Genomic DNA, 15,575 nt, shown 5'->3' with positions numbered 1-15,575 from the left:
CCTACTACATTCACTTGCAACTTTGCAGAACATGCATGCTTTCATGGACTGGATTTTTTAAAGGAGAAGACGACAAAAAGGAAAACAAACAAACAAACGAGTTTGCGGCCCAAGCCCCTCCTTTGCTATTTACTGCAGTGAGTTTTCCTACTCCGTTTTTCTGGCGAAAGCACGCTCAACAGATCAAATCAAACTGTCCGAAAAAGGCTGTCTGCACCCCTCATGTTTAAAAGAGAGGGATTTCTTTCCCTTTCCTTCACACATCAAAGAAGGCACTCGGGGAGGAAGTAAACCATAATTAGGCAGGAGCAAGGGAGCAACAGACCCCTTCCTCTCCTTTCCCTATCCCCGCCCCCCAGGCCCTGGCAATAGTCCGGGGCGCGAGCGAGTCGCGGGCCACCGAAGCGCCGCAGGGAGCGCGCGTCCACGCCTCGCCCACCGCCAAGATCTGGGCGGCGGCGGGGCCGGCCCGAGGGCGCGCGCGCTGGGGAGCGCGCTCATGCAGCGGTTTTCTTCTCCCACAATCCAGAGGCTGCGGCGCGGGAGGGGCGGGGAGTCGGCGGAAGGATATGGGCGCGGAGGGAGCAGCGCGCCCCTTTGACGGCGGGCTGGAGGCGCTGGTTGGGCGGCGGGGAGCGGGGTGTGATGCGGCAATGCGGTTCTGAGGCCGTTACTCTGGCTCCTCCAGAGAGGGCGGAGAAGGAGGCTGTAACGCGGCGGTGATTTTGTGCCAGGGCTTCCCTGAGGCGCACTGAAAAGGCTGGCGGGGCTCGGGAAACTGGGGGGTTAGGGACACACATTCAAGCCCCCAGCCCCTGGGAGGGGAAGGGGGCAGGCGGTGAGGCTTGGGGTCGACGGAGGGATGGTGTGCGGTCGGTGGGAAGGGGCGAGCCCTGCCTGTGGTTGGTGAGGGGCTGCGGGCAGGGGAGGCTCCGCGGGTCAAAGCGGCTCCATGCCCACTTTGGTGGGTGGAACGTGTGGAGCGGAACGCGGAGGTAAAGCCTGACGGCCGCTCTCAACCCTTAACGTGGTATCTAACGTGGGATTTCATTTAGCCCACGGGGGGATTAATTCATTGGGGGCAGCCTCGCTGGTCTGGCTCCTCCAGGAGCTGGGCAACCTTGACGGGCTTTTTGTCTTGCTGCTCCAACCCCTTCTCCCTTCCTCCTCCTCCTCCAGATGCCTTTTCTCTGCCCCTCCTCGCCCGGTACAGACATTTCCAGGGCAGGCTGCTGCTCGTGGCTGCTGTCGAAGCCACTTCTCGGGATTTCGGCTCGTTTGCCTCTGGGGTGTTTTTTGAGGAGGGAGAGTTTTTCTCCCCTCCACGATGGGATTTTCTTCCCGTGCCAAAATGGACTTTCATTGATTTCTACTTACTTCTTCAACGTTTAGTGACCAATTCCCTAGGGTTATTTTTGTGGTAGTTCCTTTTTTCAAGTACATTCTCTGTAAAATGGAGAACGAGATTTTTACTCCCCTTCTGGAGCAGTTCATGACCAGCCCCTTGGTCACTTGGGTAAGTGGGGTGTTATTTATTGTATATTTTGCTGCATTATTTGTGGCTGCAGAGATGGAGGTGGGCGTTCGTGTCGTGATGATCATCATTCTGTTCTAGGTTAAAACGTTTGGACCTCTGGCTGCAGGAAATGGGACCAACCTGGATGAATATGTGGCTTTGGTGGATGGGGTGTTCTTGAACCAAGTCATGCTCCAAATGTAAGTGTTCTTTTTTTTTTCTTTCTAGGCAACTTTTTTTTTTTTTAAACTTGGATACTGTGAACTTAGAGGCTTTATGTTTTAAGATCCTAATTTAGTTTTTTGGCGAGAAAAATTCAGGTGGTTTAAGAATTGGACCTTGAAAGGAGTGATAATCTTACATTTATCAGCCCATTTATCACAAGCCAGTAATTATACGTGTTAAAATTGTGAAACTTTAATTTTTCATTCTGCAAATCATGTATTGTCACTTATTTTCTTCAGTGCTGAAATCCAAACCACATTGTATCCTCTTTGATAATTTTGTAAAATGAAGAGGGAAATTACAATAGTTTCCTAAGGGAGAAAAAGGCTTTACTGTGAAGTTATGTGCATTTGGTGCAGAAATGTTTCTTATTAACCTTTGTGTCTAAAAATAAATGGCTCAAAATTTGAAACTGGTGAAGTAATAACAGATTTCAGAGGAAAGAATTTCAAACAACAGTTCTGATTGGTGAGGACTGTTGCTGTAGGAAGTACTTTAAATGCATATAATAACTAAAGTCTGATTAGGTGATTTATTGTGTGAATTAGTAGATTAATATTTGGGGAATCATTTTAAGGTATTCTTAGAGCTAGTTTTGAAATGCAGGTGGTTGAAATCTTGGTGACAACTGGCTAATGATTTAGTAGGCAAATCTTTGTCTTTTATGTTCATGATATTGGGTTTAAATTAAGTAGGAAAGTGATTTTGAGGTGGCAATTGAATATCGAAATCATTGGTAGCTGGATCAGTGAAATCAAAGCTCCATTTTTATCATAGTTATTGTAGTATATGTGCATTCTCAGCACATCAGTGTAGTGAATATTACAGTTGTGCTTAAAATAATGTGTGTTTAGCCTTATTTGTCTTGAATACAAACTGATTACAAGAGTAGTTTGGAACTTTCAATTTTAAGACATTCTTATGTTTTATATGTTTGGGAATTTAGTACATTATTAATAAATAATTGTTACCAGAGAATAAATCTACTGTTAATAGACTAATAACCTAACATGTAAATAATCAATTCTGTATTTTTTTTGGTATTAGTTTTCTTTTTAGATTTTTCTACTTAAAAGAAGGTATAAGTCAAATCCATAAATAACTGTTCCACTGGTAAACTTAACAGTCTGTGTACTCAAAGAGACTCGTAGTTTATATGCTCGAAGAGATTTTTGTGCTGTTTTTCATGTATGTGTTGATCCTACAGGGAAGTATTATACTACTACGTGTTTTCCAGAAGTGTTTTGCGTAGGCACCCAAAGAAATATATGTTATCTGAATGTGTATGTATATTTTTTTTCTTAAAGAAGGAAAAGGGAATGTAGACATTAATTATTTCCAGGGATAATAAATATATTTTGGGCTGCTCTCCCATGGAACTATCTTTAATCTTTGAAATATCCCACTATTTCCCAAGCAAAATGGTAGAATAATTAAACTGACTTCTATTTTAGGGGACACAAATGACAGGAAGGGTAGCCATTACAGTAGATACTCAGAACTTGTTCCCCTATGTCTCTTTTCTTGTTTGTTTTTGGACAGAAGATTGTGAGTTTGTATGCTGAACCCTAAAAAAACAGGTGTGCTCACAAAAATAGGAAAATACATTACTTTAGTTTCCCCCTTTAATGGTTTTTATTTGAATGATTCTTTTTCCAAAAAACACTTAGATTTTTTGAATCCTAAATTGTTAGCCAAGGTGCTAAAAACAGACACTTCAGCTTGTTTCCACTTTGGGTACAGCTTTATACTTAAAATATATATGTGTCTATATTTTGAAAGTAATGGTGTCCCAAAATAGTGGTTGCCAGGTTGTTTTTTTGGGAGGAGTAGCTCCATTCCAAACCTCAAATCTGCTTCTGTTTTCAATTCCACCTCTCAGTTTCTTTAAAAGTTTTTTCAGTGTCCTAATTCTGTTCTGAATGACCTATATAAATTAAAGGAAAAGAAAATTTTAAAAAGGAAGACGTATGTTTTAGCTTTTTAAAAACTATCTTTCTAAAATAAGATCAACACAAATTACCTAATTATTTACCAAATAGGGCAACAAAATACATTGTTTTAAAAGCTACATTTTACTAATTTTGAAATCATTAAGATTTCTATTAAACACTTTGCTCAAATTAATGTTTGATTTAATATACTCTGTTAAATTGTCAGTTGAAATGGTACCCAGTAAGTTAACCTAAAAGTTAGCTTCAGTCTGAGTAATTTCTAGATTACATTTGGTTATAGAATTTGTGAGCGAGAACTGTTTGTAAATGCAGCATGTGTATTTTCCTTCATGTTTCTTGTGCTTGGAGTTCATTGAGCTTCTTGGATCTGTGGTTTTGTAGTTTTTATCAAATTTGGAAAATTTTTGGCCATTATTTCTTTAAATATATATCATTTCTTTGCCTCCTTTCCTCCTTTTGGAAGTCCATTTATATGTATATCAGGCTGCTCGATGTTCACTGATATACCATTCAATTTTTTTTTCAGTCTTTTTTTCTCTGTTTCACTTTGGATAATCTTGCTAAATTCATTAATCTTTTTTTCTGTAATGTTTAATCTGCTGTTAATCCCATCCAGTGTATTTTTCATTTCAGGTACTGCAGTTTCATCTCTAAAAATTCAGTCTTTTTTATATCTTCCCTGTGTATAGATTTCATGCTTTGTCTTTTCTGTAGCTTCTTGAACATGTAGAATACAATAATAACTGGCTTAAAGTTCATGTTTACTAATACTGTCTGTGCCATTTCTTGATTGGTTTTGATTGATATTTTTCCTCATTATGGATTGTGTTTTCTTGCTTTTTCATACCTGGTAATTTTTGATTAGATGCCAGACATTTGAACATTTACTGTGCTGTTGGGTGCAGGATATTTTTGTTTCCCATTAAAAATATTCTTGAGCTTTGTTCTGGAATGCAGTTAAGTTACTTGGAAACAGTGATCTTTTCAGATCTTGCTTTTAAGTTGTGTTAGGCAGTACCACTTTGCTTTGTTGCACTGTTGAGGCAGAACCCTTCTGAGTACTCTGGCTGGTGGGAACAGGAACTATTCCTGGACCTGTGTGAGCTCTGGGTGGTGTCCCTGTAATCCTTTTTGGTGGTTCTTTCACTGTCCGTGTGTAGTTTCCTCACACGTATATACTTATAAGTACTCAGCTGAAGACTTGAGGGATACCCTGTGTAGATCTCTGGATCTTTCTGAGCAGCTCTCTCTTAGGTACTCTGCTTTGTATATGACAGTCACCTTGCTGTCTCCATACTACGTTCTGTCTCCTCAACTCAGGGAGACCACTATGTGTGCTCTGCATAGGTTCCCCATTCCTGTTCTGTGGCCTAGAAAACTCCTTCAAGGCAATAAACTGGGGCAATTGTAGGACTTATCTTGTATGTTTACCCCTTATCAGGGATCTACTGTCCTTTGCTGCCTGATGACCACTGTTTTGAAAAACGCTTCATATGTTTTGTCTTTTTTTTTTCCCAGTCATTTCAGACAGGAGGGTAAATTTGGTTCCTTTTATTTCATGTTGGCTAGAAGTGGAAATCTGTTTATATACTTATAATTACATTTTTGCCCTGCCAGCCTTGTGTTCCTGCTTTCAGATATAGATATAGATTTAGAATTTTGTTTAGGAGCCTTATGGTAGAATTTTTTTTTCGTCTAAAGAGTTTTTAAGAGTAAGAATATTGGTTAGTTCAGTGACTCTGGAATGGGTATTTTTGACCTAGAATTTGAAAGTAAAGAGCTGACTTCTTCGTGCCAGTTTATGACTCTGCCTTATAATTTCAGAGTCTGTTCACTGATTTGGGATTCAGTGTATTCAGAGATGAATCCTGGATTTCATTGAGTAGCTCCTGAATCAAAGAATCTCTGTAAGAGCTTGTGACATGGCATCAGTTCTCTTTAACTAATGGGAAGAGGAAGCTATTTAGAGATGGGCCAGCTCTTCTGCATGCTGCAGGGCATTTTCCTACTTCAACCAAACGAAATCTTTTTTCCGCAGTGCTAGCTATCAGACATAGGGCTTGGTGACAGTGAAGTGGAAATAATCATTTTCCTGTTTGAGATGTCATGCAGTTTTGCAACCAATTTGGAATATTACTTGCTATGAATTTTTAAGGAATTTGTGACATTGTAGTTGATTTCATAATCCTAGTCATATTACCTAAGCAGTTGAAAATATGGATATGTTATAGTTTTAAGTACGGAAAAATTGTTAATAGTATCAGAACAATATTTGGAATTACTTTCTATGATTCAACCCCATTAGATAGCTACAGAAATCTCTACTTGAATAATGTAGTAATTGTGATATACTTGTTATGGCATTTCTTCTTTTAGAATCTTGAATTTGAAGGTACTTTAGAAATCATCTATGAAAATCATTCTTATATGACACATGGTCATCCAACTTCTGCTTAAGTGTTTCCTGAGAAACAGCTTCATAAAGTGTACCCAAAGGAGCCATTTAATAGAGGAAGTTGACTGAGAAATCTTCCTTCATTCTATCAGTACTTAAGATTCAAAAATAGATTGTGCTAACTTTATGACTATAATAACCCCAAAGTGACTTATAAAATATATAAGTTGTCTTACCAGGTATGGCATTAACTCTGAATTTTGGTATGGTCTCTCTCATACAATTTTTTTTTTTTTTTTTTTTTTTTTTCGGTACGCGGGCCTCTCACCGTCATGGCCTCTTCCGTTGCGGAGCACAGGCTCTGGACACGCAGGCTCAGCGGCCTGGCTCACGGGCCCAGCCGCTCCGCGGCATGTGGGATCCTCCCAGACCGGGGCAGGAACCCGTGTCCCCTGCATCGGCAGGCGGACTCTCAACCACTGCACTACCAGGGAAGCCCTCTCATACAATTTTTGTTTAGTTTTGTTTCGCTTTTTTTTTTTTTTTTTTGCCATGCCACGCGTTATGTGGGACCTTAGATCCCCAGCCAGGGATCGAATCTGCGCCCTCTGCATTGCAAGCTCAGAGTCTTAATCACTGGACTGCCAGGAAAGTCCCTGTTTTGCTTCTTTAATAACACACTCATGATGTAATCAGAGTTGCTGTCTTACTACCAGGTTTTGTGATTTATCTCCCAAACATTTCTCAGATGTGTCCCTGACTTTGGCATTAATGCAGTAGCCCCTGACTGATTTTCTTACCTTTGGCTTGCCCCCCTTCAGGTTGTCTCCTCATCTGTGATCACATGAAATTTTTTAAAACACAGATTTTATCATGTCACTCCTACCTTTAAGATGGCTCAGTAGCTTTCTTCTTCCCTCAGAGTAAACTCATTACTTGAGTGTCTAGACTCCTTTGAGGTCTGGCTTCTCCCTAATTCTCTAATTTCATCTTTGCATGGTACCAATCCTCAGTGCATAGCCTAATATTGAGCAAACTTAGAGTTCCCAAAGACAAGCTGTGTTCTCATATGTCTCAGTGCCTTTCTAGACCCTCTTCCCTTCCTTAGAACAGTCTTTCACCTTCTTACAATTGCTTTCTTTAACTTCGCTGCCGTTCCCTGGCTCATCCTAGGCATAGTACTCCTCCTTGTGCTTCTATAGGACCCTGGTAATAGCAGTTCTTGGTTAGCTAGACTCTACTGACTAACCTGTGAATTTCTTGAAGCCAAGGACTTTATGTTTTATCTCTCTGTTCCAAACACAGTGCTTGACACACAGTAGGTTCTTGATACACTTACCTTGAATGAATGAATAATAGAGAGGCTGTGTGGTAAAGTGGAGTGAATTTGGCCTTTGAATTAGATGGAGTTGGTTTCATTCTCACACACACACACACACACACACACACACAGTGTGTGACCTTAAACAATTGACTTGTCATCTCTAAATCTCAGTTCCTACCTCTCTAAGATGGGAGATAATGTTTCCTTCCTGGAGTAGACATAATCTCTACTAAGGCAGGGAAAGTATCTGTTTTCTGTTTTGTTGACCACTGTATCCCCAGTGCTGGTTTTTGTCATTATTATTGTCCTGTGCTATACCATACCTACCTATTGATATTTATGTTTCCTCAAACAAGTCATGATCTTTCACAGCTTGGTTTTGTATGATCTCTATTGGTATCATCTCACTTCTCAATTTTCTCATTTATAAACAGGATAAAAAGAGAATCACAGGGTTATTATGAGAATCAAATAGAATGATTTGTGCACAATGCTTAGCATATAGCAAATGCTCAATAAATGTTAGCTGTTGATATCTTTTATTTCTATTAAAATAATTATTTTCCCTTAGACTGCCCTTTCCCCTTTTTTTGCCTAGCAAATTCTTCCTCATCCTTTAATACCCTGTGAAATCCCTTGGCAGAGTTAATTGCTGTCTCCCCTGTGATCCCTTATCTACCTTTACTAAATTGTTAAAGTGGTATTATTACTAGAGCGTTAACATTTGGAGGCTAGAGATTTTATGTTATGGATCACCAGCACTTAGAATAGTGTCTGACACGTATCACCAGTACCTAGCATAGATTTGGTACGTCATAAGTTTTCAGTAAATGTCAAAGGAATGAATGAAGATGTTTTATAATTTTATTAATTTTCAAAATTCTGAGGATACTCTCTAGTTTTAGTATTGTAGAATTTAGTTTGTTTTCCATTTTAGTTTGTCTTCTATTTCTCCTTCTTTCTTTTGTTTTCCCTCTGTCCCTTTATTTATTTTAATTACCTTCATTGGATCTTTTCCCCACCTATGTTATGTCTTGCTGAGGTGAGGTAGTAAGAACGTCATAGTCCGTGGTTTTGTATGGTATTAGAATATACAGAGCCTTCAGTTTGGTTTCCTGTAACTTTCTTGATGATGTTCAACATATTGAGATTTTTGTCCACAGCCTTACAGTTAAAATTCAAATAAAGAATTTGTGGAATTTAGAATTCATAAAGTCACAGTTCTGTATCAGAAGAAGTGGATCCCAATCTCCTGTCCCCATCCCTGGCTCTGTCTGGCACCACAAAGAGGTCCTCTGTGCATGCCTGTGGACATCTTGCATGCATGCCTGAGGTCCAGGCTCTTGTACTCCCTACTCCAAACAGCTGCTCCTTGGCCCAAGGATGTACACATCTGTAGCGTAGTCCATCCCAAGGACAGATCTGGGAAAGAGGCCTGCGCAGGTCCTGAAATTGGGTTAGAGGTATTTAAACAAGAAATTCCATAGTTCCAGTAAATGGAGTGTCATCAAGAAGGGGGAGTGTATGGGTATGTCCTCTTGTTTCCATGGACTTCTTGCCCAGTAATGAGGGGCATATCCTGAGGAAGGCCACAGTGGGGCTCAGGGCAGAGATCTCTTTTGCCAGGACCTATAGATACAGTACTTAGTGAGAAGGATGAAGGGATGGCTCATTCAAAGATCAGTTCATTCATTTAATAGTTTCTGAGTGCTTACTACACAACAAAGTCTATATGACAAACTGCCTGCTAGGTGCTGGGGATGTGATGCCGAGTAAGACATGGTCTTTGCCCACTAGTAAGGGAGACAAGCTTGTAAACAAATTGCAGCGTGACATATGTGCTATGTAGTGGAATTATGTTCTTGGTACAGTGTTGGCACAAAGAGAGAGGTGATTATTTACATGGTGGAAAGGCTTCTTGGAGGAGAAAACATTTGAATTGGGACATGAAAGTTGAGTAGGAGCAATCGGGTGAATAGGAGTCACAAATAGTGGGAGTAGGAGGAAGGACATTTTAAGTAAAGAAAATAGCATGAAAAGAAGCATGAAAATGTGAATAAAAATGGAGGAATCGGGGAACTGTAGGATATTTTATATGGCCAAAGCAGAGACTGTATGCTTTTTGCACATGGGAAATGAATTTGAGGAGGTGGAGAGCGGGAAGCTGTCCTTAAGATACCATGTTGGAAGATTGAGGTTTTTCCCTGTGGAGATGTATATTCATTCAGGTCCTCTCCAGGGAAACAGAACCAACAAGATGTGTGTGTGTGTGTGTGTGTGTGTGTAGAGAGGGAGAGACAGAGAGAGTTAGATTTATTTTAAAGAATTGGCTCATGAGATTGTGGAGGCTTAGTCCAAAATCTAATGGAGTGGGCCTGCGTGAACTCGGAAAAAATGCACTGAGTTCAAAGGCAATTTTCTAGCAGAAGGTCAGTCTTTGTTCCATTAAGGCCTTCAAATGGTTGGATAAGGCCCATCCACATTATGGAGGGTAATCCAGTTTACTTAAAATTCGTTGATTTAAATGTTAATCTTGTCCAGAAAACACCTTCACAGAACATCCAGAATAACATTTGACCAAATATCTGGGCACTGTGGTCCAGCCAAGTTAACATATAAAATTAACCATCTTAACTAGTGTTTCTTTAATTGGATCCACAGGTGTTCTTGGGAGTCTTTAGGAATTTTTATTTTAAAAATATTTGTTATTTTTGGCTGTGTTGGGTCTTTGTTGCTGCACACAGGCTTTCTCTAGTTGTGGCAAGCGGGGGCTACTCTTTGTTGTGGTGCACGGGCTTCTCTTTGCAGTGGCTCCTCTTGTTACAGAGCACGGGCTCTAGATGCACGGGCTTCAATAGTTGTGGCTGGCGGGCTCTAGAGTGCAGCCTCAGTAGTTGTGGCGCACAGGCTTAGTTACTCCACAGCATGTGGGATCTTCCCGGACCAGGGATCGAACCCACGTCCCTTGCATTGGCAGGCGGATTCTTAACCACTGCGCCACCAGGGAAGTCCCTCCCACCAGGGAAGTCCCCAGGAATTTTAATGTTTGTGTTTTCATGTCAGTAATTTAAATTCTTCTTCAAGGGGTAATAATAGACATTTCTCCAAAGAAGATATACAGACTGCCAACAAACACATGAAAGAATGCTCAACATCATTAATCATTAGAGAAATGCAAATCAAAACTACAATGAGATATCATCTCACACCAGTCAGAATGGCCATCATCAAAAAATCTGGAAACAATAAATGCTGGAGAAGGTGTGGAGAAAAGGGAACACTCTTGCACTGCTGGTGGGAATGTGAATTGGTTCAGCCACTATGGAGAACAGTATGGAGGTTCCTTAAAAAACTACAAATAGAACTACCATATGACCCAGCAATCCCAATACTGGGCATATACCCTGAGAAAACCAAAATTCAAAAAGAGTCATGTACCAAAATGTTCATTGCGGCTCTATTTACAATAGCCTGGAGATGGAAACAACCTAAGTGCCCATCATCGGATGAATGGATAAAGAAGATGTGGCACATATATACAATGGAATATTACTCAGCCATAAAAAGAAACGAAATTGAGCTATTTGTAATGAGGTGGATAGACCTAGAGTCTGTCATACAGAGTGAAGTAAGTCAGAAAGAAAAAGACAAATACCGTATGCTAACACATATATATGGAATTTAAGGAAAAAAAATGTCATGAAGAACCTAGGGGTAAGGCAGGAATAAAGACGCAGACCTACTAGAGAATGGACTTGAGGTTATGGGGAGGGGGAAGGGTAAGCTGTGACAGGGCGAGAGAGAGTCATGGGCATATACACACTAACAAACGTAGTAAGGTAGATAGCTAGTGGGAAGCAGCTGCATGGCACAGGAATATTGGCTCGGTGCTTTGTGACAGCCTGGAGGGGTGGGATAGGGAGGGTGGGAGGGAGGGAGACGCAAGAGGGAAGACATATGGGAACATATGTATATGTATAACTGATTCACTTTGTTATAAAGCAGAAACTAACACACCATTGTAAAACAATTATACCCCAATAAAGATGTTAAAAAAATAAATTTCTTTTGCAGTGATAATTCACAATTGAAAGATTTTGTTTTCATAGACTAGGATTAGTTTCTTAAGCCATTTTTTCAAACAGGGGTCTTTGACTCTTAGGATGTCTATGGACAGATCCTCAGAGATTCTTGATAATTCGTTTCTTTAAAAGGTGTCACTCACTACTTTACTTCAGCTTGAAAAACAGTAATATAGGCTACAGAACATTGGAGGAATTGAAACAGATAGCATTTGCATTTTAGAAGGACTGATGTTGGTGCTGATGAGGTCCAGAACAGAGATAGAGACCATACTGATGTAGAAAGGATGTGGAAGAGAGATAATGCTGACGTGGTGGGACTTGGTTACAAGTTTGGTATGGAGCACAAGAGAGGGGTGTGTCTAAGATGATTATCAAGTTTTTTACTTGGGTGAAGAATGGATGGTAGTGCCTTTTTAAGTAAGGCATTATGAAAAATTGAGGGGAGGGGAAATGTAGAAAATAATTTTGAGTTTATTTTGGAATGTCTGGTGAGTAGTGAGAAATATCTTTTGGGCAGGTGGATATACATAGGTCTGGTGCTTAGAGGAGAAAGGTTTAGAGATATGGGAATTAACTTTTAAGTTTGTAATAGAAACTAATGACATAGATGTCAAAAAAAATACACAAGAGGGCCAATGACATATCCTAGGAAACTGCAACATTAAAAGGCTGGAGGTTTGAGGAAAGTGGACAGTTTCACAAGGCTGCTGGGAGGAAATCACAAAGGGAGTCAGTTAAAAGATGAGCACAAGGGCTTCCCTGGTGGCGCAGTGGTTGAGAGTCCGCCTGCCGATGCAGGGAACATGGGTTCGTACCCCGGTCTGGGAAGATCCCACATGCCGCGGAGCGGCTGGGCCCGTGAGCCACGGCCGCTGAGCCTGCGCATCCGGAGCCTGTGCTCTGCAACGGGAGAGGCCGCAACAGTGAGAGGCCCACATACCGCAAAAAAAAAAAAAAAAAAAGATGAGCACAAGTATTATCATGAGGGTTGAGGGTTGAGGGTTGAGGTTTGGAAACCACACATTCAGTCAGCATGGTTGAATAGCTTACCAGGGATGCTTAGCACTCAGAAACTGACAAAAAGATCTGTGGCGTTTATTCAAAATTGGGGATTGATATGTATTATAAATGTGGGATGGGAACATTTTCAGGTGGGATAGTTGAAACGAATAGTGTGAGCATTAAAGTGAGGAGGAAAGTGAGTGTCATTGGGGGAGGCTGATAGAGTAGAGTTTGCAATAATGAAGGAAGAGTAGGTTTAGAAGGAGTGAAGAAGTGAGACAGAGTGGTATGGGATGTTGAGGTCAGAGGGCACTTTCAGAATTTGAGATTTTGGAGGTTGCAATTCTGAATGGTGATTTAGGGCCACAGTTAGACCATGGTAATGGGTGGATAAAATGGAATAGAGTGAAGATAACTAAGGTTGAGAAGGAACTTATTTCCTTATTCTTTATGAAGCTATGATCTCTCTTTTTGTAAAGGTTTAATTTTATTTATTTTTTTATTTTTGGCTGTGTTGGGTCTTTATTGCTGCACGTGGACTTTCTCTAGTTGTGGTGAGTGGGGGGCTACTCTTCATTGCGGTGTGTGGGCTTCTCCTTGTGGTGGCTTCTCTTGTTGTGGAGCATGGGCTCTAGGTGTCCGGGCTTCAGTAGTTGTGGCGTGCAGGCTCAGTAGTTGTGGCTTGCGGTCTCTAGACCATAGGCTCAGTAGTTTTGGTGCATGGGCTTAGTTGCTCCACGGCATGTGGGATCTTTCTGGATCAGGGATCGAACCCATGTCCCCTGCATTGGCAGGCGGATTCTTATCCACTGCGCCACCAGGGAAGTCCCAAGCTATGATCTCTTGATTACCACTAGAGATAGACATAAGTACTTTGAATTAAAATAGAAAGCTGAACAATAAATAGCTCATTTTAACAATGTTATAATTAAAGAAAAAAATAATAGTAGGGAAAGAAGACCAGTAATTGGAACTTTTATTAGTATAATCTGTGTATTAAAAATGAAACTTTGTGAAATATCTCAATAGTTTTTCAGGAAATTTTTAAAAATTATATATTCTTAATGTAACATACTTTCCTAGTGACAGCTAGAAAAAAATTTTTGAACTTCACATTACCATTGACAACATGACTGTTTCCTTTCCCTTGGGTGATAAAGGACCAAGGATGATGGTTTAGTTTTAGGTGTTGAGTCTTAATGCTTGATTAAGACCTGGATTATTACAAAGTTGTGGAGGATGAGAAGTGGAGAAAGACCAATGGACGTAATACTCCAATCCATTTTTGCCGAGACTGGTTAAGAAAGGGTAAACCACAATAAAATCCTGGTTAATTTGAATGTTCAGTGAAAATGGAGTGTGGTTTACTCATAATTGAAGGCTAATTTAATTTTCTCCAACTGTTTGTTTAAAATCTTTGTAAATGAATTAAGCTATTGATATATTTCTACCTCTGTGAATAGAATATACATGTTATGATTCATAATCTTCAGTATCTCATTTTGTTGTTTTAAACTTAAGTATTTGTGTTAGGTATTGAATGTATATAACTGACCAAGATGAATCTATAGTGAATGGTGAATGAGCCCAAGCATGTATTTGAAAATAAATCTCTGGTTATTAGCTTTTTTCTTTCTTTCTTTAATTTGTGTGAGTTTTTACATGTTTCTTTTCAGTGAGTGTGTATGTGTGTGCGTGTATTAGCAGGTGTAGATTAGGGAACCCTACTGTTTATAAGTTAGTTAGAAGTTTGGTTTAGCTTCGAGGGTTATGGATAATCAGGGAAGCCTAAATAGGGAGGAAGCTAGATTTGATTCAAACCTTGTAGAATGATTGGACTTGGTTGCCATAGATGAGAGGAGGGTGTTTTAAGCTAGGGAAGCAGCTTGAGGAAAAAGCATATTAGGTATATTTATTATTTGGGAGATGGTGAGGGGACTAGCCTTAGTAGAGGATCCATGTTGGAGAACCAGAGTAGGCTAGCTTATGGGAAACCTGAAAATTAACTACAGGTAGTCTAAATTAGGCTGCATATGGCAGGCATTGGAGAGCCATTTAAAATTCCTTATTAGAGGATTAAAAGTTTTATTTTAGGAAAGTAACTTTGGCATTAGTTTGCAGAATAGGTTGAGTATGGAGTATGAGTATTGTTTATTCAATTTATTGAGAATATACTATTGGGTTGGCCAAAAAGTTCGTTTGGGTTTTCATAAAATGTTATGGAAAAACCCGAACAAACTTTTTGGCCAACCCAATATTTACAGTATTGTAAGTACTGAGAATTATACCAGTGAATCAATGGAATCATTCTATCAGTGCTTGATGAACAGGTGGTAAGGAAGATAGATGGTTAGTAATGGATGTCATTTATGCTTTTGGTGTTGAGATCCTAGATCAGGGTGAGCTGTATGATTGGAGGAGCAAATTCAAGAACTACTGCAAAAGAATTGATGGAATTCTAGGTATAGTGTGTGAAAAGGAAGAATGAAAGATGATGCCAAGGTTAAAGCTGAGTAGACAGACTATACTTAAAATTATATACTTATAGGAAAAGTGATGTGAAGTTTGGATACTATTTTGCATGAAGAAATAAGGATATTTAATTTCTTTTTTTTTCCATAACTTGCAACTAAAACATTTAAATGTATAAGATAGTCATGTGTTTTGACAGTGATACCTAATTTTGTATGAGAAACATTTCAATTGCTGTGTGTTTGTGCTCTTGTTTAAATTCTCATTACTATTAGTTAATGCATATTTCATCTATGAATTTATTTAGTAAAATAGTTTTAGGATGTGTTATTACAATTCTTTTGGGCTTTTGGATTCCGCTTTAAAGTCTACATTTATGGGATATAGCTTATGTAGGAGATTTAACAATTCTCTGAAAATTAAGTTGCTTTTTCTTTTTGGCCGTGCTGCACGGCTTGCAGGATCTTAGTTCCTCCCCCAGGGATTGAACCTAGGACCTTGGCAGTGAAAGCGCTGAGTCCTAACCACTGGACTGCCAGGGAACTCCCATATTGCATTTTAACTGTTTAGAATTTAGCGCTCATTATGGCATACTTCTGTT

General features: G+C 39.8%; 1 protein-coding gene across 3 annotated transcripts in view; it reads left to right on the top strand.

Annotated features, from left to right (window-relative positions):
- Positions 1-1,288: 1,288 nt before the first annotated feature.
- Positions 1,289-15,575, top strand: part of CCDC88A (coiled-coil domain containing 88A) — a gene marked incomplete at its 3' end in the record, with an annotated part of 125,958 nt that continues 111,671 nt past the window's right edge. For all 3 annotated transcript variants that reach the window (XM_082852272.1, XM_082852271.1, XM_082852273.1), the window contains exons 1-2: positions 1,289-1,516; positions 1,616-1,716. In XM_082852272.1, the coding sequence (XP_082708398.1) occupies positions 1,454-1,516; positions 1,616-1,716 (164 nt within the window). In that variant the 5' untranslated portion in view covers positions 1,289-1,453. The remainder of the gene's footprint in view (positions 1,517-1,615; positions 1,717-15,575) is intronic.

Source organism: Leucopleurus acutus (genome assembly GCF_964270905.1).
Source record: "Leucopleurus acutus genome assembly, chromosome: 12".
NCBI lineage: Eukaryota > Metazoa > Chordata > Mammalia > Artiodactyla > Delphinidae > Leucopleurus > Leucopleurus acutus.
Note: the sequence above shows the minus strand (reverse complement) of the source record. Positions and strands in the feature narration are given on the sequence as shown.